The 22,438-nt window shown below is 34.6% G+C and overlaps 1 protein-coding gene across 1 annotated transcript in view; it reads right to left on the bottom strand.

The window, feature by feature from the left end:
* ATRNL1 (attractin like 1) overlaps window positions 1-22,438 on the bottom strand; it is a 762,129-nt gene that overhangs the window by 525,061 nt on the left and 214,630 nt on the right. Inside the window, exon 20 of the mRNA XM_072740185.1 lies at window positions 8,541-8,634. Within this exon, the coding sequence (XP_072596286.1) occupies window positions 8,541-8,634 (94 nt within the window). The remainder of the gene's footprint in view (window positions 1-8,540; window positions 8,635-22,438) is intronic.

Raw genomic sequence — 22,438 nt, 5'->3', positions numbered from 1 at the left:
AGTTTCATTCATTTGGGGAATATAAAAAATAGTGAAAGGGAATAAAGGGGAAAGAAGAGAAAATGAGTGCGAAATATCAGTGAGGGTGATAGAACATGAGAGACACCTAACTCTGGGAAATGAACTAGGGGCAGGTGGGCAGGGGGATGGAGTGACTTGGTGACCAGCACTGAGGGGGGCACTTGACAGGATGAGCACTGGGTGATACGCTATATGTTGGCATAACAAACTCCAATAAAATAATATATACAAAAATATCCCATATAACTTTTGAACAACATGGCAAACAAACAAGTTTTTGTTCCTTTTTTTAAAAAAAAACGATTTTATTTATTCAGGAGAGACACAGAGAGAGATGCAGAGACATAGGAGGAGGGAGAAGCAGGCTCCAGCAGGGAGCCCAACATAGGACTTGATCCCAGGACTCCATAGCCAAAGGCAAACACTCAACCGCTGAGCCACCCTGGGATTGCTTTTTTTTTTTTTTTTAAGATTTTATTTATTTAAGCTTTTGTTCCTAATTATTTGACCTTGGAACTTAACTCCATTTTACGTATCAAACAGAGTAGCTTTGCATGTTTATAACATACACTGAATTTTCTAGAAATGCAACTGCCACATAAGTTGAAAATACACCATATATAATTTTTATCAGAATTTAACAAATATGTGTTCATCATTTCAGAAAATCTCATCACCAATAGCTATGTTGTCCATGGCATGTACAAAACACATCTTTGAGTATCCATATGTCTAGAGAATATTTGAGACTCCTTGTAATAGACTAAGAATGAAATAGTAGTAGTAGTACCAACTTATTAATAGCACTGGATTTCACTAACAACGTGATTAAAATCATATTAATTCTATCCTATATATTTTTTTAATCTGCAGCACTATAATATAAAATCTTCATGGTAGAAATTACATATCAAAATTATTTACTTGGAGGTTACCACTTGTTTTTCTTCTTTAAAAAAAAAAATATTTTATTTATTTATTCATGAGATACCGAGAGAGAGAGAGAGAGAGAGAGAGAGAAGAAGAAAGAGAGAGAGAGAGAGGCAGAGACACAGGCAGAGGGAGAAGCAGGCTCCATACAGGGAGCCCAATGTGGGACTCAATCCTGGGACTCCAGGATCACACCCTGGGCTGAAAGCAGCGCTAAACCGCTGAGCCACCCAGGCTGCCCACCAATTCTTTTTCAACATGAGACTCTTCAATGCTCCCCGAAGCCTACAATCCAGTTTTACAGACTCTAAAATTATGTCTCTTTTCCAATCTAGTTCCTAAAATCTATTAAATGATTTAGTTTCCGAAGTCTCTTGAAATATCAGAAACTGAATGTATACCTCAACATGCGGTGAGACTTCAAAACAGAAAATATATTTTCTGTGACATTTCATCATACTCCTGTCCATATTTTAACCACTCAAAGATCCAGCTCATATTTGAAATACAATACTTGCTCATTTTCTCAATGTCAACAGCCTGTTATTTGTCTTGTCATGAGATCTCCAGTTTCTGATTTACCATTTTGTCTGGGTCCAGAGTGAATGAAAGGAGTTTCAGGGACCTCTTCCACTTTGCCCTTTCTAACTTAATGGCTCTTTTCTCACAGGTCAAACAGCTAATATGAGAGTCTACCATGGGCTACATATATCCATTCCATTTATTCACTTCGAGACAGGGAAAATGACCACAGAGGAGTCTGCAGGCCCAATTTAATCAATTAAACAGATTTATACCAAAATTCCATTTATTACCTATTCCCCATAAGTTCCCATTTTAACAAAGGGGCTATGATTCTTCATCACTAAATGCCAAGAGCATTCCCCTAATTTTCAAGATAATTAATTATGAAAATCCATAAAGTTCTAGAGAACATTATTCCATCCCAATTGAGAATCATTGACCTAATAAAGTAATGTTTTCCTTTGCCCAACCGAAATACTTCGGGCTTCACATTTACTGTGTACATGACATAAGAACACTTGATTGGCTTGCTGAAATTTAGGTATTTCCTAGTAATCAGAAGCAGATTAGAAAAGGTCTCAGGACACCTGGGTGGCCCAGTCAGTTAAGCATCTGCCTTCAGTTCTGGTCATGATCTCAGGGTCCTGGAATCAAGCCCCATATTGGGCTCCCTGTTCAGTGGAGTCTGTTTCTGCCTCTCCCTCTGCTCCTCCCCACTGCCTATGTTCTCTCTCACACATGAATGAATGAATGAATGGGAAAAGGTCTAATCTAGGGCCAATCCAGAAACATGTTTTTTGTTTTTTGTTTTTGGTTTTTTTTTTTTTTTTTGGTTGTTTTCTTTACATGCAGTTAAGATAAAATTTGTCTCTGGTGTCTTCAGAAATATTAACACTACTTCTTTATTTTTTAAATATCTTTTAATTTTTTTAAGATTTTATTTATTTATTCATGAGAGACACACAGAGAAGAGAGAGGCAGAGACACAGACAGAGGGAGAAGCTGGCTCCATGCAAGGAACCTGACATGGACTCAATCCCAGGACTCCAGGATCACGCCCTGGCCTGAAGGCAGGTGCTAAACCACTGAGCCACCCAGGGATCCCCAACACTACTTCTTTAAATACATAGTAGCAATATTGAAAATATTTTGTAAGAAAATAAATTAATGATATTATAGTGATAAATATTAGTTCAATACCTTATCCAAAGCCCTTCCGAATTATCTGTGTTCCCTTTACCAGTGACTAATTATGTACTAAATGACTTGAGGTCCCACTGAAGAAACAGTGGATGAATATTTATTCTGTATATTGATGAGATGATATGGGTGCTTCCTCAATTTTATTTAATGGGTGCTGGGAACCAGAGATTCAGATCGGAATCATAAAAAGAGTGAAGAATCACAGCCTTCCGTTGGGACAGCTGACATCAACCTTCTGCTTAATGGTTTGTGAGTTTTTTCTGGTAGTATAAGTCGAACAATAATATAGTTGGCTGCCAAGTTAGTTCATCCCTCAGAGCTCACTTGAGGATTACCACAAACTCCTGCCAACCAACACACAATATTGGCCACTGGGTCTTGCTAACTGTTAAGGTAATTAAGAGTTAGGTGCAACTATCTGGCCTTTTCTATTCTGGAATCCTGACATACCCACTGACACTAGGGAGCCCAGCTGACTGATAACATTTTCTCTTGTCTACCATGACCTACAGAGAATAGCCACCATTGAGTTTCAAAGGTTCCAGAGCTCTCCTGAAGATTGTACTCTTTATCATCTTAGTGAAGAAAGTGTTCTGGAAAATGTCCAAGAAAATAGAATCAATTAATGGTCTATCTGATACTATGTAATACATGTGTTCCCATATATCAAGCTTCCTGAGTTTTCTGACACCAATGCTCAAAATTTCCTCAAAACGGCTCCAGCATCTCCCCACCTATTTACTAGAGGCAATCAGCATGCCGACATTTTAAAGATTCATCAACAATTACAGGTATATCACTAAGACGTGAAATCCTGGCTCTTAGGAGAGTGATATCCTATCAATAAATTCTCCCTTCTTCAGGCTTAGATTTCATGCTCCCTGATCCAACACCCTCAAGGTCCACTCTCATATATGCACTACTAATTCCTGCCTTTGCAGATTTTTTAAGCTCTGCAGCTTTTTCAGTATTAAGCTATCTCTTACCTATCTACAGCAGAGACTGCATCTTCCCAGTCATGCTACATTGAGACCTGACACTTGTTAATGATCTGGAGATAATAAATGAAGGCAAGGGTACATTCTGGAAGAGGACAAACAACTCTTTAAGAAGCATAAACATCAAGTAAAATCTATACATTGTTGACAGGGACAGGGAAGTTACCCTACTCTATCAAATGACAGAAGACTACCACTTGGAGCCAGGAGTCTTCAAGGGAATGAATCTAGGATTCAGGGCTCAGAGGTCATACTTGTGTCTTCACTGTATGCCTCAAACTCCCACTCTTCAAGAGGCAGTAACTCTGCCATGGATGAACTGTGAGAGCTGACCTTTCAGTTTCATTTGCAGCCAGCCAACATTATGATTAAATCCTGGGCATAATTTTCAACATACTCTGCTCTCTACGGGTAAAAGGTAAGAGTCTTCAAATGCTGTCATTAAGGCCATGAGATGTTCACAGCATGCCCTGAGTTGATTGAAGGCTCCTTCTTCAAGGCTTTATGGCAGTTAACAAAAGCAGTCAAGTCTACAACCATAGTTACTATCCCCCTATAACTTTCAAGTGAAATGATTCCTGCACAAACTAGCACTTCTCCTCCAACCTAACTTCATCCTATCAAACACAGTTAATATTCTCAATAATTATACTATAGCACACCAGGATAACCACTATCCCACTTATAATTAGCATTATAGTGCTCACTGCCACCTGATAAGTCATCCAGAACTCTCACCCTTCGTTGGCTGAGGATGATCCATCTTGGCATAAACTATCTTACCCCTCCTGGTTGCACTTGGCAGAAATGAGTACCTTTGGAACTAAAGATGGACAAAGATTCTCAGACTTTATGTGGAATAGGGGAAAGTACAGGAAACTGTCCACTATAGCTTTGTTGAAACTATCACAGCCATGGGAGTTAGGAAGATACATTGTTAAGTATCTGCCACAATATTTTATCAAAACTTCTTTCACCTATTTTTATTTTGTTAAGATAAATTATCTCCCACTGAAGAACACCAGGTTCTATCCCTAGGATCGTTAGAAGGCTAAAGAAAAAAAATTTAAATATCACCAACCTTCCTTACACTATTACATTGAAAAGGAATTTGAGTGAGACACTGCATTTCACAGAATGCAGATATGTGATGCCTTTACAGTGTAAAACTGATAAATTTTACAAAAATAATACACTGTGTTTCCTTTGAAGTCTACATGTTACTCCTCAAAAGTAAACAAGTTTCATAGATAATACCACCTCACTCATTATATATTTATCTTATAGTTCCGGTCTCCATTAAATTCATGTTTTAAGTTACCATTTCTGAGTTCCAGCTGTGGTTTAGGTCAGAGCCAGAACCCTGGCAAGATAAACAATGTAATGCCCCTTTGAATGAACACTTTGGCCCAATACTGAAACCCTGCCCACTGTCTCTGGTATTCCCCTTCCCCCAGCTTAGACCACAGGAAACACATTCTTAAAATTTTCTCCATATTATTTCTTGAGCAAATGATGGAGTGCATGGGGGTAAAAAAAAAAAAACTTTAAAAAGGGCATGGACCTCCCCTCAATTCCTGTGGCCCCCAGGAGCTCTGCACTTTATTAACCTTGCAAACTTGAGCTCAAGTCTTCTACATTTCCAGTTAGTTTTGCTCCAGGTAAGACAGCATTCCTGTCTCATCTCTCCCTGAAAGTTCTTGTTTCCCTTTAGATTTGGGGCTGTTTACCCTGTAATCTCAATTCTCCAATGATTTCCAGAAAACTCATGGATTTACAGTTTGCCCAGTTCTTGTTTCTTTCATTGTAAATGTGGTAGTGATGCTCTTGCCAGGCCTCTTTGTCCTTGAACAAAAGCTTGAAATGCTATAACCATTTTCATTTTCACTCCCTTGCTTTGCTAATATAATTTCTCCTTCTGTTTACTATATTGTCCACCCAGAAAATTTTACCTCTCCTTCAAGTTCCAGCTCAAGTATCCTCTTCTCAAACTTTCCTGATCCCTCCAAGGTAAATTAATCCTGCCCTTTTGGTACTCCTTCAACACTTTCTTCATTCAATTCCATTATAAACTTATTAAACACTTACTCTGTGGTACTAATGACATGGTCCTCAAAGAATTTCATTCTAGCAAAGTATACAGGCAAGTGCACAGATAATGCAAAGAATAAATTAGCACACCAGAAGAAAACCAAGTGTAGTTTGAGGAGGTTATGAAAAATACGCAAGATGTGATATACAACTACATATTTAAAGCCAAACAAAAATTGTCCTGTGAAGAGGCAAAGGTTAGCAAGCATTTTAAATCAGTAATAGAGGAAATTAGTATATTATATTTTGGCTAGTCTCTCCACTGTTAGCCTGAAAGATACTTTCAGCAAAAACTATGTGATATTCATCTTCATTAACAGTACAAGCACTTACTTGATAATTATTTAGTGATCTGAATGACTAGCTTTGCTTCCTAACAAGAATTTTTTTTTAGTATAAGCACACTGTAAAAAATAATTGCTTTAAGAATGATGATCCTATTTTCATTGCCTCGTACTCAAAAGCCAAACAAATGAAACAAGGAAAAAATAATGAATATAATTCTATCTATAAAGGCTATTTACAAAATACTGTACAAATTAGTATTCCAATTTTTCACTTGCTTTTAAAAATCATAAAAAAGAATTAGGGAAAAAAAAAGAATTAGAATTAGAGTTCATTCAGAATTCTATAGTTTTCTACTTTTTCATACATATGCCAAACCCTGTAACTCTGTACTTCTAAGCTTATTTTTTTTTAATTTTTTTATTTATTTATGATAGTCACAGAGAGAGAGAGAGAGAGAGGCAGAGACACAGGCAGAGGGAGAAGCAGGCTCCATGCACCGGAAGCCCGACGTGGGACTCGATCCCGGGTCTCCAGGATCGCGCCCTGGGCCAAAGGCAGGCGCCAAACCGCTGCGCCACCCAGGGATCCCTACTTCTAAGCTTATAATCACATGATTTCAATTAATTAAAATACTGCTCTCACTTTTCTGGAAACAAAAGTATCTCACTAAAGTACCACATCACATTAGAGATAATTATTATAGATGGTTATATCACTTAAGCAAAACTATAGTACAAATTTAAATTGTCAGGTTTTTTTTTTTAAGATTTTTATTTATTTATTCATGAGAGACACACACACAGAGACAGAGACAGAGACAGACAACAGACAGACAGAGGAAGAGACACAGGCAGAGGGAGCAGCAAGCTCCATGCAGGGAGCCTGATGTTGGACTCAATACCAGGTCTCCAGGATCATGCCCTGGGCTGAAGGCAGCGCTAAACCGCTGAGCCACCAGGGCTGCCCAATTATCAGTTTTAATTGATGAAATAATGGAATCTTGAAACAAAAATAAAATATTTCTTGTTAATGACTAGGACCTTATACATAATTTGTGGCAGGAGAGAGGGAGGCAAGAAGTAGTGCCAAACAAAAATGTAAGGCTCTTGTTAAAAATTTAGTTAAGAATTTCAAGATGGTGATAGTTAAACCAAGCACAACATGCTTATATGCATGAAGGCCTGTGCAAATGCACAGGGTACGGACCCAAGAAGGTGTTCCTACTCATGGATACCAGTATTCAACAAAATATTAGAAGTATCTTCTGTCCTTGAACAAAGAACTCTGATTTAAATCCATTGGTATTGAGACCAAAATAGCCTTCCTTAATAGGAGTTTCCCTAAGACCTTATACTTTGATCTCCGTTTTAAGTTTAGAGATTATGAAAGGATAAAAACTGGTTATGTTCACCTTCTCTGAACTTGAAAGCCTATGATACCTCAGTGGCTAGCCATAGTTATGACCATCTAACTTGAAATGTTTAAAATAACTCTAAAGCAAATAATATATTTGTTTTAAATTAAAAGAAACAAAATGATCATTTTCCATGGTTAACAGACTTCTTTGTATATGAAAGTTTTAGAGAATCCTTTTTTATTAGAGTTGATGATTTGTGTCAAATACAGTACATTTATGTCTAATGTAAGTACATATATACAACTCAGAAACAAAAATTATTTTAATATGATATGACATATGTAAATTTAAAAAAAGGAATGTTTAGGTAACATTAAACGACTACTTTTAAGGATTAATTTTTTTGAGGGAGAGGATAATCTTGACAATAATTATAAAAAGACAAAAATTATTCATAAAACTACTGAATGCAGAGTAACAAAAGTGGGTTCATGTCTAGTGAAATAGAGAAATAAGTATAAGGAACCACTTGAAAGGGTTAAATGACTACAATTAATAATGACAGACTCAAAAGAAAGGCAAAAAATACATACTTTGAGTTATTTATTCAACATATGATGAACTACTTATTATATTTAACAACTATAAAAATAAAATACAAATTTGATGTATGTGTTTTCCCAAAAAATTAAGGATGTTTCTCTTTTGAGAGATACCGAAGACAAACATGTTCTATGGAATCCTTTAAAGCCTCCACAAAACTGCCAATTTTCTTTAAAATTTTTAATTTATTTCATGAGAGACACAGAAAGAGGCAGAGACATAGGCAGAGGGAGAAGCAGACTTCCTGCAATAAGCTTGATGTGGGACTCAATCCCAGGACCTTGGGATCATGACCTGAGCTGAAGGCAGACACTCAACCACTGAGCCACCCAGGCATCCCCAAAACTGCCATTTTTAAAAGGCTTAACTGTTTATGAGAGTTGATAAAATGCAATCAGAAATAGTTTACAAAAATATTGGCTGCTTAACTAGCACAACACTAAACTTAAAAAGGAAAACGTATAACAATCAGTTTATAGCAAAAATTCAATCCACTTAAGTTCTAAAAAGTCATTTTTACTTACAATTGGCATTGATCACCTTTTATTCCTTTGGTTGTGCAGAAACATTTTCCTGTGTGCATATGACAAATATTTGCATGGCCACTACATGTACAAGCTGTAAGTCAAAACGAAAATGACACTGAATATTCTCCATCACAAACATGCATCACATTTCATGCAGGGTTTTATTATTATCTTATTTTTGTACTGTGTATTTTCCTCTTGCTATCCAAAAATATTGGCTACACATAAGTTATTTTTTATTAAAGGGAAATAAGTTCACTTATTTAAAAATTTTGTGAAAACTCCTTAAAGTCTTTGAAGGTATCCTAATGTCTAGTATGGATCCAAGTATTATTATATTCTTCTTTAGACTCCTTTCTATTTTTCATATGATTCATGTATTTAATGAAATGAATTTCAAAAAGCACAAGAGTTTTGGAGTCAAACAGCTTAACTTCAAAATTTTCATCTATAATCACCAGTTACCTTGGGCAATGTATTTAACTTCTCTGCTTTAGCCTATTCATCTGCCAAAAAAAAAATAATAATAATACTTAGCTCTTAATATCCACAGAATATTAAATGAGATCATGTATTTTTAAATATCTAACACATATCAAACACTTAGTAAGTACAGCTATTACTTCTACTATTATACTGCTAACAATAATAATAATATAGTTATATATCATGTAAAAAAGCATGTCTATTTATTGCCCCCAAATCATCTTATTAAGCTTCTGAGATCATCCTCAGTTTTAATATTCCAGAATATTAACTGAAACATTCCAGGGCATAATAGTTACACACAGTCAATTTGGTTCAGATGAACTCGTTTCATTTTCTTATGTTGCATTCCTTGTTAAAGATTAGCATTCCAATTATTTGAGACCCAAACTTTATACTTTATTGGGTCTAACATACAATCCAATGGCAGGTTCTAGTCTCAGCATGCACAATCTCTTTTGTATCTGACCCCTCCTTTTCATTGTCATAATCACTGTAATTGGTACTTCACATTGTCATTCACCTTCTCTTAATGACATCAATCACATTATCTGATCTTTGTACTGTCAGTTTTACTGACAGAATTACTGTCAGAATTACTGTCAGTAATTCTAGGCTACAGTGCATTTGCCAATCTTGAGACAGTCTAAAGAGACGAGGCCAACCATGCCACCAGCCCTTTCAAAAATCTTCAGTGAGAACTACTGTGTGCCTGCATGCCTCCAGCTAGTTAAACCACTCTCTGATATAAATGAAACAATGTGTTTTTTTCCTGATTCACATACACATATAAAAATTAGTAAACGTGTCATAGGTTTTGATCAAAATATAAAATTAGAATTATAGAACACTAAGCATCTTGATAATTGTTTATTATTACTTGCTTTGAAAAATAATAGATGATTAATATAAAGTAAATATACACACCCCTACATACACATAAAAAGTAAATTTTGGTACTGTGCAGATTCTTAACAATCTGGCTTTTTGCTACAAGAGATTTCTACATAAAAGTCTGATTTTTTTCTTCCTAAAGAATATTTAAATAAATCAGCATAATTTTCCTTTAAGTTTGTAGAATTAACTATGGAGACACACGATGTAGAATTACAGAAATGAGTGACAAGGTGTAGTATTGTAAGGAATAAAGAAACCAATCAGCGAGCAATAATGGGACCCTAAGATATATTGATAACACTTAACTTCATAAATAGTAAATGAATATGCCATGATAGCTTAATATTAACTTGCAGAGTTTCATATTAATAGTCTTATATCCAGAAAGTTACTAAAAATAGTAATGTACATTAATATTTTAAACTTGGATAAACCTTTTATATATATACCCTTTATGGCAGAAAGAGATAAAAGTTATGTTTGCAGAGTTCCTTAAAAGAATTATCATTGTATAGTAGTTTTAATAATTCCTGAGACAAAAAAAAATTGTGTTAAAACACCTTTTAATGTAAGCTCATTTTGAGAGAATTCCCTTGTGGTTCTGTACTCCAGGCTAAAATGGCACAAATGTATTTTAAATTCAATTGTTTAAAATTTATACTTCATGACAGGGTTGAAATTATTCTGTTGTCAGCATTTGAGGTTATCTTTTTACGCTGAATAAGCACCTATGAAATCATTATATGGTGGCCTTTGTTTGGGAAATTTTATATGATGATGATTTTAGAGCCTAGACATACACTAGAGGGACATTATGTGGTCACATGTTATCTCCGTTCCTCTAAAGCATAAAGTTGCAGTATCAACTTACAACCAAAACTGAACAATAAGGACAGAAAAAAAAAAAGGATGCTATAAGGGTTATTCTAACAAGTTGTACATGAATATACCTAGAAATATGAAACCAAAAAGTAGTACTCATTGACAGCACTTGTTTCAAAGTCAGTTTATGTGCCAAAGTCCCTTTCATTGCTACATCACTGCTATCTGTTGAATACTTATAACAATAATTTCTGGAGGTTAGGAAATCATGTCCATTTAATAAGCTTCATATACTTCTAGCATATTATACATGTTATTTAGTAGATATGGTATTTCAAAGGAGTAAGAATTCTGACAAAGGCAAATGTTCAAATAGCTGATCCAAAATTCTATTTTTTTAAGATTTTATTTATTTGACAGAGACAGAGAGAGCAGCAAGAGAGCACAAGCAGAAGAAGAAGCAGAGGGAGAGAGAGAAGCAGGCTCCCTGCTCTGCGAAGCAGGGCTTGATCTCAGGACTCTGGGGTCATGACCTGAGCAGATGGGAGATACTTAACCTACTGAGCCACAGGTGCCCCTAAAATTCTGTTCTTCAAACTTACATTTTTATTTAGAATTCTAAGCACAAATTTTCATCGATGTTTGGTTTATGAAAAGGGGAAACAATATAGCTGTTTCTGATATAAATAACATGAAATGTTGATACCAATAATATCTTAGCAATCTAATATTTTTCTCATTAAAAATGCCTGAATTACAACTATTGCTATATATTTGTGGTTGAGAGTGTAATTTTTTTTCTAACAAAAAAGTGATAGTGCTCATAATTAAAAATAGGCCACTGGGCTTACAGGGATTGCTTTGTTTAGTTAGGATATTTGATACCTCTATTGCCTAAATAAAAAGTAGTAAAACTCAGTAATCCAACCCTAGCTCCAGTATTTTCTGAATGCTATAGAGTGTGAGGCACTGTTCTAGAACTGTAATTAAGATGGCAAACAAGGGATGCCTCGGTGGTTGTCAGCTGAGCCTCTAACTCTTGATTTCAGCCCAGGTCGTGATCTCTGGGTCCTGAGATGGAGCTCCTCACTGGACCCCATGCTCAGCGGGGAGTCTACTTGAGGATTCTCTCTCCCTCTCCCTCTGTGCCTCCCCCCCTCCCCCTGCTTATGTGTTCTCTTTTCAAGTAAATAAGTAAATCTTTAAAAGAAAAAGATGGCAAATAAAAAATCTAGAACTTAATTAACTGGAATCTTCAAATGGCATTGTTTCAAGGATTTCAGTAATAGGTTAAAAAAAATCTAAAGGGCCCAGAGGGCTGGAAGATTTATATTTTATATTCCAAAGCTTTCCAACATACTCAAAGATGGAAAGAAGAGACTCTAACCATCTATTCTAACTATATGCCTGGGGACAAATCTGGCCCATTTCCTAATTTTTGTATAGCCCATAAGCTAAGAATGGTTTTTACATTTTTAAAGGATTGTGAAGAAAGAGGTAGAGGAGAAGGTGGAGATGAAGGAGGAAAGAAGGAGGAGAAGGCAGAGGAAGAGGCACAGGCAGCAATGGCAGCAACCATAAGTTGCAAAAGCAAAATTTACTATTTAACCCTTTAGAGGAAAACAAGCATTCCGATCCCTGATCTATAATCGCAAAGCCTGGAATCACATATTTGCCAGTTTTCCATTCTGATTTATTTTTAAAAACTGAAAGCATATTTAAAACAAGTTGGGTCATTTTTTTCCTAACAGAAAAGGGTTAAGCAAAAACATTCAAATATTTAAAAATTTCACCATAAAAATTTTAACTCAGCCTCTGGAATTATATTCTTAATACCCTGTTTACTTTCATATGTTTAAGTTTAAAAAAGAGTGATTTTAATCTTGTGTCATTTTCTTTGATAAAAGAATAAGCCTTTAGTCATATTTCATTTTCTCACTCTAGCTAGCTAAATTTTTTGACTATTGCTAATGACTACCATTAAAGTATTTAAATCAATTAAAATGACTCCTTATGCTTTATTTATTTAATCTGGTTTACATTCATCTAAAAAATAGAATAAAATATTAATATCCTGAGCTATAACTGAAAATTTAAGAATGACACATTATTAGAAGCAATTCACAAAGATTACTACTTGCCACAAGTTCAAATTCTTAAATTCCAACTGAATTTTTATTGTATCTATTTTGAATCTGCATTGTTTTCAATGAGATTACTTTAAAAGATTGCCTTGAATAGATACTAGACCATGAATCCAAAAATCTGAAAAAGTATTGAATATTATGTTAAAAACATAAAACATTTTGTAACATAATAATATTTTGTATCTATGTAGGGCTGTACTACTTTTGAAATACTTTCATACATGTTACCTCTTAAAACTTTCAGTTTACATATTATAGCCATCTGACAAAAGAACAACTTCAAAGAAATGAAAAAAAGATTTTATCAGAATTGATAAATTGATTACATCATCAAACAAAAAAATGCAAAAAAAAGCCAGAAAACATTAAAAAAAGAAAAGCTCAAGAAAAAGAACCAGCGTACAAGATATTAAAGCATTGATAAGCCCTCTATAATAAAAAACCCTGTGTTACTGGCACATCAATAGACAAACATATCAGCAGAGTAGAATAGAAAATCCATAAACAAAACCAAATATATATGAAACTTCAAAATATTAAAGGCTTGTATATTAAATCAGGGATCAAAATGAATTTTTTAAAATCAATGTCAACAGGACAACTGGTGGAAAAAGGTCAATTTAGATCCATACTTCAAAACATACACAAAATTAAACTCTAAAAGCATTAGTGATCTAAATGTAAAAAAAATAAAACCACACAAGTTAACAGAAGAATACATAGGTAACTTGGATAACTTGGATGTAAAAAAAAATTATTCTAACTCTAATTCAAGAGTGATAATTTTTGATGAGATTAAAATATAAAGACCAGCATGGCAAAAAAAAAACAAAAATCACTATAAGCAATATGAGCGGACAGATAAAAACTTGGAGAAAACTGTTCAACAGATAGCTAATATTCCTAATAAGAATTCCCATCAAGGGCAGCCCTGGTGGCTCAGCGGTTTAGTGCCGCCTTCAGCCCAGGGTGTGATCCTGCAGACCCAGGATCGAGTCCCACGTCAGGCTCCCTGCATGGAGCCTGCTTCTCCCTCTGCCTGTATCTCTGCTTCTCTCTCTCTCTCTCTTTCTCTCTCTCTCTGTGTGTCTCATGAATTAATAATTTAAATCCTTAAAAAAAAAAAGAATTCTCATCAAATTAAAAAAAAAGGATAAAAATATCTCAACAGAAAATTGAACAAAAGACATAAATAGAAAATTCACATAAAATATAAAAATGGTCCTTAAATGTATGCAGATAAGATTAATTTCACCTAGGATGAGAGAACTAAAAATTAAAATTTCCATCTGTCAGACAAAAAGTTAAAAAGTATAAAAAATAGGGACGCCTGAGTGGCTCAGCGTTTGAGTGTCTGCCTTTGGCTCAGGGCATGTTCCCAGTGCTGGGATCAAGTCCTGCATGGGGGTCCCTACAAGGAGCCTGCCTCTCTGTCTGTGTCTCTGCCTTTCTCTCTCTGTTTCTCTCATGAATAAATAGATAAAATCTTAAAAATATATATATAAAAATATTTTGTTAACAAAGCTATATGGAAACAGGTACTCTCATACATTGCTAGTGGAAATACAGACTGGTACATACTAGCAATACAAAATATGCATTTATTTCTTAAAATCACATGCTCCCTTCTAGGAATTTGTCCTGAAGATAGACCTCTTACAGTACAGATATATACATGGACACAAAAGTTTCCACTACTGACATTTGAAGTTATTGGCATTCACATAAACATTTATAGTTGGAGAATAGTTGAATAAAGTATATCCTCATAATGTAGTACTGGGAAGCTATAAAAACAATGAGGAAGAATCTCTATAACTAAGGTGGAAGAATTCCCAAGTTATATTATTAGATGACCAAAAAACAGTACATTAGAACATTTTTTGTGGAAAAAAAAGAAAATATGCAGGTCTTTGCATATTTAAACTTAAAAATAATATAGGGAGGATAAACCAGGGAATGGTTTGAGTTAGGTTACGTAAGGCATGAGTGAGAATGTCATGAAAAGAATGAGGGGAATGGCAGGGAGGACACTGACATTTTTACATTTGTGATTTTGAGGACCATGATAATATGTCACATATTCAAAAAAGAAAATAACATCAACAATACTGGTGGGGTGCAGGTGGCCCTGAAGCTAACTAAACACAGAAATAAATTAATGCTCCTTACTCAAATGACTAACAATCACACGGAAGGAGGAAAAAAGAGTGAACATAAGTACTTTTTAAATACAATTACAGACTATATGTCCTCATACAGAAGAAGATTAAAAGAAGCAAATAAATGCTAAACTCTAATTAGTAGACTTCCTTTTTACAGAGGTATAGTTCAGCAATTCTGAAACTACCTTCTGTTTATTCTAAGATTGAAGAAATTTTAAAACATTTTATACAGAATGAAAGTCAGCTAAAAATTTGGACAGTACGGAGAATAGAATGAAACTTATAGTAAGGGACAGAAAATGAAGCATTAGTGTAAACACAAAGATTTTATTATTTTTGTAAAGATTTTATTCATTTGTTTTATTTTAGAGGGAATGTACAAGCAAGGGGAGGAGCAGAGGGAGAAAGACGGAGATGGAAATATTCCCAAGTAGACTCCATGCTAAGCACAGGGCCCAAGATGGTACTCAATCTCACAATTCTGAGATCATAACCTGAGCTGAAACTGAAAGTCAGACTCTCAACTTACTGAGCCACCCAGGTGTCCCTAAACTCATGGATTTTAGTATAAAGTATAGATGAATGTAGAAATGTACATCAAGGGCAGCCCTGGTGGCTCAGCGGTTTAGCGCTATCTTCAGCCTGGGGTATGATCCTAGAGACCTGGGATCGAGTCCCATGTCGGGCTCCCTGCATGGAGCCTGCTTCTCCCTCTGCTTGTGTCTCTGCCTCTCTCTCTCTCTCTCTCCCTGTCTGTCTCATGAATAAATAAATAAAATCTTTAAAAAAAAGAAATGTACATCAAAAGATTATATGTTCTTAGAAACATTAATATAATGAAGTGCTAACTCTATATCAAGCACAGTACTACCACCTATGGAATTAAGATACAAACACAATATAAAAAAAAAAAATTCAAAAACAAGTGAGACGAACTTTTGTCCTCAAGTTCGTTCACATCCTCCTTAGAAAAAGAAGTAAACAATGACTTAAAAATACAGATGGCTATCATCATGGAGGTACCAGCACTGCCTGAAGTTAGGAGAGACATTACAAAACATTTTCAGGCAAAGCTGAAATCTCAGAGATGATTTAGGAAGTTCAGAGGTACAACAATCTCCAGGGAAGTAAAAGTAGTTCAAATAGGAAAAGAGCTGGATTTACATGAAAGAGTGGTTGGAGCTAAAGTAAAAAGGTATACAATGTTGTGAATGTCCTAGCAACAAAATAAAAGAATAATTAAAACAGAGAGAGGCTGATCTGTTTGGAAACTACTACCATAGGCTAGGCTAAAATACAGACTCAACTGGACATGACATGATACTCTATATAGAAAACCCAAAAGCCTCCACCCCAAGATTGCTAGAACTCATACAGCAATTTGGTAGCGTGGCAGGATACAAAACCAATGCCCAGAAGTCAGTGGCATTTCTATACACTAACAATGAGACTGAAAAAAGAGAAATTAAGGAGTCAATCCCATTTACAATTGCACCCAAAAGCATAAGATACCTAGGAATAAACCTAACCAAAGAGGTGAAGGATCTATACCCTAAAAACTATAGAACACTTCTGAAAGAAATTGAGGAAGACACAAAGAGATGGAAAAAGATTCCATGCTCATGGATTGGAAGAATTAATATTGTGAAAATGTCAATGTTACCCAGGGCAATTTACACATTCAAAGCAATCCCTATCAAAATACCATGGACTTTCTTCAGAGAGTTAGAACAAATTATTTTAAGATTTGTGTGGAACCTGAAAAGACCCCGAATAGCCAGGGGAATTTTAAAAAAGAAAACCATATCTGGGTGCATCACAATGCCAGATTTCAGGTTGTACTACAAAGCTGTGGTCATCAAGACAGTGTGGTACTGGCACAAAAACAGACACATAGATCAATGGAACAGAATAGAGAACCCAAAAGTGGACCCTGAACTTTATGGTCAACTAATATTCGACAAAACAGGAAAGACTATCCACTGGAGAAAGGACAGTCTCTTCAATAAATGTTGCTGGGAAAACTGGACATCCACACGCAAAACAATGAAACTAGACCACTCTCTTTCACCATACACAAAGATAAACTCAAAATGGATAAAAGATCTAAATGTGAGACAAGAGTCCATCAAAATCCTAGAAGAGAACACAGGCAACACCCTTTTTGAACTCAGCCACAGTAACTTCTTGCAAGATACATCCACGAAGGCAAAAGAAACAAAAGCAAAAATGAACTATTGGGACTTCATCAAGATAAGAAGCTTTTGCACAGCAAAGGATACAGTCAACAAAACTAAAAGACAACCTACAGAATGGGAGAAGATATTTGCAAATGACATATCAGATAAAGGGCTAGTTTCCGAGATCTATAAAGAACTTAAACTCAACACCAAAGAAACAAACAATCCAATCATGACATGGGCAAAAGACATGAACAGAAATCTCACAGAGGAAGACATAGACACGGCCAACATGCACATGAGAAAATGCTCTGCATCACTTGCCATCAGGGAAATACAAATCAAAACCACAATGAGATACCACCTCACACCAGTGAGAATGGGGAAAATTAACAAGGCAGGAAACCACAAATGTTGGAGAGGATGCGGAGAAAAGGGAACCCTCTTACATTGTTGGTGGGAATGGGAACTGGTGCAGCCACTCTGGAAAACTGTGTGGAGGTTCCTCAAAGAGTTAAAAATAGACCTGCCCTACGACCCAGCAATTGCACTGCTGGGGATTTACCCCAAAGATACAGATGCAGTGAAACGCTGGGACACCAAGCGTTTATATTTTAGCAGTAATGTCCACAATAGCCAAACTGTGGAAGGAGCCTCGGTGTCCATCGAAAGATGAATGGATAAAGAAGATGTGGTCTATGTATGCAATGGAATATTAGCTGTTAGAAACGACAAATACCCACCATTGCTTCAACGTGGATGCAACTGGAGGGTATTATGCTGAGTGAAATGAGTCAATCGGAGAAGGACAAACATTATATGTTCTCATTCATTTGGGGAATATAAATAATAGTGAAAGGGAATAGATGGGAAGGGAGAAGAAATGGGTAGGTAATATCAAAAAGGGAGACAGAACATAAAGACTCCTAACTCTGGGAAACGAACTAGGGGTGGTGGAAGGGGAGGAGGGCGGGGGTTGGGGGTGAATGGTGACGGGCACTGAGGGGGGCACTTGACGGGATGAGCACTGGGTGTTATTCTGTATGTTGGCAAATTGAACACCAATAAAAAATAAATTTATTATAAAAAATAAATAAAACAAGATTAATCAAAGAAAAATAAAAGAAAAAATTTAGGCAAAGTTCTTAGCAATGTTCCTGGTATAAATAAACTATTATTAGCTATTCGTTATATACGCTGTTTCATATTATATATTTATTAATATATTGTTAAATTATAGATAATTTATTATGCTATTATATATGTTTAATGTAATGCTTGGTGCTTAACTGATGAAAAAAGAATGTTAGTGTCATTAACTAAAATATGGACATATAGAAAAAGAGAAGTAAATATGTGATGGAATATGAGAAACAAATTAGAATACATAACCAGAAAAATTATCTTAGGTCACAGCATATAAGGCATTGTAAGTCTTATTGAGCAGTTTTTAATTTTTTCACAGACACTTTTGAAGCAATAAAAGATTTCAGAAATTGTAATAAAATTACTGAATATTCTTAGGAAGAAAAGTACGTCTTTGTTTCTCTTCCTACAAAGGAAATATAAAGGTGGATAACAAATGGAAACACTGTATGGAGGGTACAGAGACTATACACTTTTTTGTTGTTGTTTTGTTTTTTAAGCACTAATTATATTTTATTAATTGCCTTGTTATGTAGTACCTATTAACCAGAGACTGTACTATATGTAATTCACATTATAACCCAGTTTCTCTGTTTTCCCCTCCTGCTATCTTGTTTAAGGGGTGTTGGTGATGATTAATCTAGTACAGTCTCCAGGCCATAAATGCAGGGGAGGTGTATCTGGACCAGGAGAGGAATCAACATGCTTAGACACACAGGGGCGGGTGCATCTCTGACATGACAGTGGCTGTGGGATGTTAAGCCAGGGTAGGGTGCTGTTGTTGAGACTGGAAGGGCAGCAAGGTAGGAGGTGGGTGGGCACAGGTGTGGAGAGCCCCAAGGGGACTGACCTTTGGCCATTTTTGCCTTAAAGTTTGGGTGGGGTAGAGGAGGGAATGAAGATTGTGTGCATCGTGCATAGCTGAGGAAATCCTAGGGCCGTCTCCAGTTGATTTGCTTAGAAATAAGGGTATTTTATAGATATAAATTATTCTATGCTGTGTTGAATTAATCAACAGAAAAGGAGGGAAATCACCTCCTTCAGACTTTTTAACTATCTGAAATTTTAACCATGCTTTTAACTTACTGTTTTTACCCAGCTCTGAAGGTCATTGTTCCTGCCTGTGTCTGAATAAAATCATATTGGTATTAAAAAAAAAAAAGGTATTCATTTATTCATTAATTCATTCAACAAATATGTAATAAGAAGCTATTGCATTTCAGCTAACCTGTAATATCCAACAGCAACAGAAGAAAAGGGGAATCATGGAAGTTTTACTGGTATTATCATTAACTAAAATGGGGATGAAAAGAGAATATATTTAAATTAAAAAGTCACTGAATTCAGTTTTTGAATGAATTAACATGAATAATAGTGGCCTTATACAGGAAATTAAAAAACAAGTTAAAATTGCTTATTAAAATAAATATACAATTAAATGTTCATATACTTCCTTTAGTCTAAAAATTATAGATTATTGTTCTTATAAAGTCAGTAGATGGACCCATAGAGCAAAAGCAAGATGAAAAGTATAGATAAAATTAGTTGTGATTAAGAGAAAAGCAAATATTTGCATTCATATCCTATATTATATAAAAATGGACCTTTGAGAGAAAAGGTGTTTCTTGTTAGTACATTAAAAAGGATTTTAATATGTTTATGAAATATTTACAGAATATATTTATGCTGATGCTCACCTACCCCTGCTCTAGGCGTTTCTAACATATAATTAACTTTTCCACCATCACTAATTAGTTTTTGTGCATTACCTGAGCAGTGAAAAAGTCTGTATCCAAACTGGCATTTAGAAAATTTCATTCTTTAAAAAAAAATCCATAAAACCAAATACATGCTTAGTTTCTTAAATTAACCTCTAATTTTCTGGAGTATAATAAATAAATGTTTTGTGCTTTAGAATATAGGAAATATGCCCCATTTTAAATTTACATTTTAGTTTCCATCCTAGGCCTGTTATTTGAGGGAAATAAGAATTCCTTAACTTTCGTAGGTTTGTATAAAAGCCTTTTGTTGTTGTTTTTTTTTTATTGTTAAATTAAATCATAATATCTTATATCACTTTTTAAACAACCAAATAGTGCCAGATCCTTGTAATACAAAACCTCAAGCAATACATGATAAGAGAACTAAGCATCACATCAAATAAAATTAAGGAGAAATATTAAGATAAAATAATGGCTTCTATCTAGTCCCTGAAAGATAAGTATTGTACTTGTAGATTTAAAATCATAAAGTAATTTTTAAAATTCCATTAGGTATATTAGTGAATTTATTAATGAAAAGAAAGCATGCAAGTGACATACTTCATTGTCAAAAACATGCAAACCAGAGGTGGAAATAATCCATAGCATCAGGCCTAGGACCTTAAATAACACTAAGGAAATGACAAAAACTGAAATGAAGATTTAAAGTTAGAATAGGTGGAAAGTAGAAGTTTATGCAAACAAAAAACAGGGAAAGAGATCTTGAGGAAATAAGGTGGATATAATAAAGGTGCAAAAGTAAGCCAAGCGAAGTTCCCCAACTCTCAAAAGTCCAGTGACTGTCTCTGGCAGTTTCATGAGGCTTGGCCTATGAAACTCTGAAAAGTTTCTGAAAAGAAAGTAGTAAATTGCACCTTCTACTAACCACAACCAAGGTCATTCTGAAATCACCTGACCTAATGTCAGGTCCAAATACTTTTCATAGTCTCAATTCCTCTTGTCCTTTTTGATTCCTATTTTATAAGGATAAAAGGGATAAAAAGAGCGAAAAAGAAAAAAAATAAAAAAGAAAAAAAATAAAAAAGAGCGAAAAAGGATGGAGTAGAAAAGGAAAGCTTAGTATTTGTAAGTATAAGTATTTGAAGTTAAAGGACCACTTCCCCCCAAAATAGAAAACATTTCAAAATAATTAGAACAGAGAGAAGACAAATTAAAAATATTATAGAACCTATGAAATAAAGATTTTTTGAAATCATTCAGTTTAAACAGGTAACTTTACAGGACTTAAAAAGTCTTTTTTTTGCTTTTCTTAAAGTATTTCTGAAGAAAATCTTTTTTTAATAAAGCTTTTATTTTTTTAAAAAAAAGACTTTATTTATTTATTCATCAGAGACACAGAGAGAGAGGCAAGGACATAGGCAGAGGGAGAAGTAGACTGATGTGGAACTTGATCCCAGGATCACGACCTAACCCAAAGGCAGATGATTAACCACTGAGCTGCCCAGATGCCCCTTTTTAAAGTTCTTATAATACATCTTTTTATGAATAATCAAAGAAAACAAATATATATAAATATTTTTAAACATTTCGGGAATTAATAGCATTTTAGCTTTGTCTTACATTTAGAACAAGGTATAATGAAAAGCATGCAACTAATGATAATCACATAAAATTAAAACTTATAAATTGAATTCACCTACTAAAATTTATAAGTCAGATTAGGGAAAATACAACAATAATAATACTGTTTCAAAAGTCTAAATCATACATTTTCATTAACATACATAAGCCTACTGATGTTATAAATTATAGTAATAAAAAGAATGGTAATAATGGTAATAATAGCATTCTAGAGTTAATATTTGCCAGAAACACATATGATTTCTTATGTAAAGTATCTCATGTAGGCCTCACAATAAATTAAATTAGTCACATAATTTTTAGGTAAGGATATTCAGACACTAAGATGTTAAGTAATTACCCAAGATGACACTGATATTGCCTAGATATGGACCCAGCAATATAATGCCATATCCCTAGGTGTTTACATTGGTTTATTCTTTCATAGCTACAAAGATTGATAAATGATAGATAGATAGATAGATAGATAGATAGATAGATAGATAGATACTCCATAGCAAATTCTTACTAGAGAATCTTCTTGGACATCAATGAAAAATTTAAATAATTTTAATTATAAACCACATTTTAAAGTTTTTTTGTTTGTCTCAAGTTTGTATTTAAATTCCAGTTAGTTAATATACACTGTAATAATAGTCTCAGGAGCAGAATTTATTGACTCATCATTTATTTTTTTTCACTCCCCACATC

Source organism: Vulpes vulpes, chromosome 15, assembly GCF_048418805.1.
Source record: "Vulpes vulpes isolate BD-2025 chromosome 15, VulVul3, whole genome shotgun sequence".
In the NCBI taxonomy this organism is placed as follows: Eukaryota; Metazoa; Chordata; class Mammalia; order Carnivora; family Canidae; genus Vulpes; species Vulpes vulpes.
This window is presented reverse-complemented; position numbering and strand designations above follow the sequence as displayed.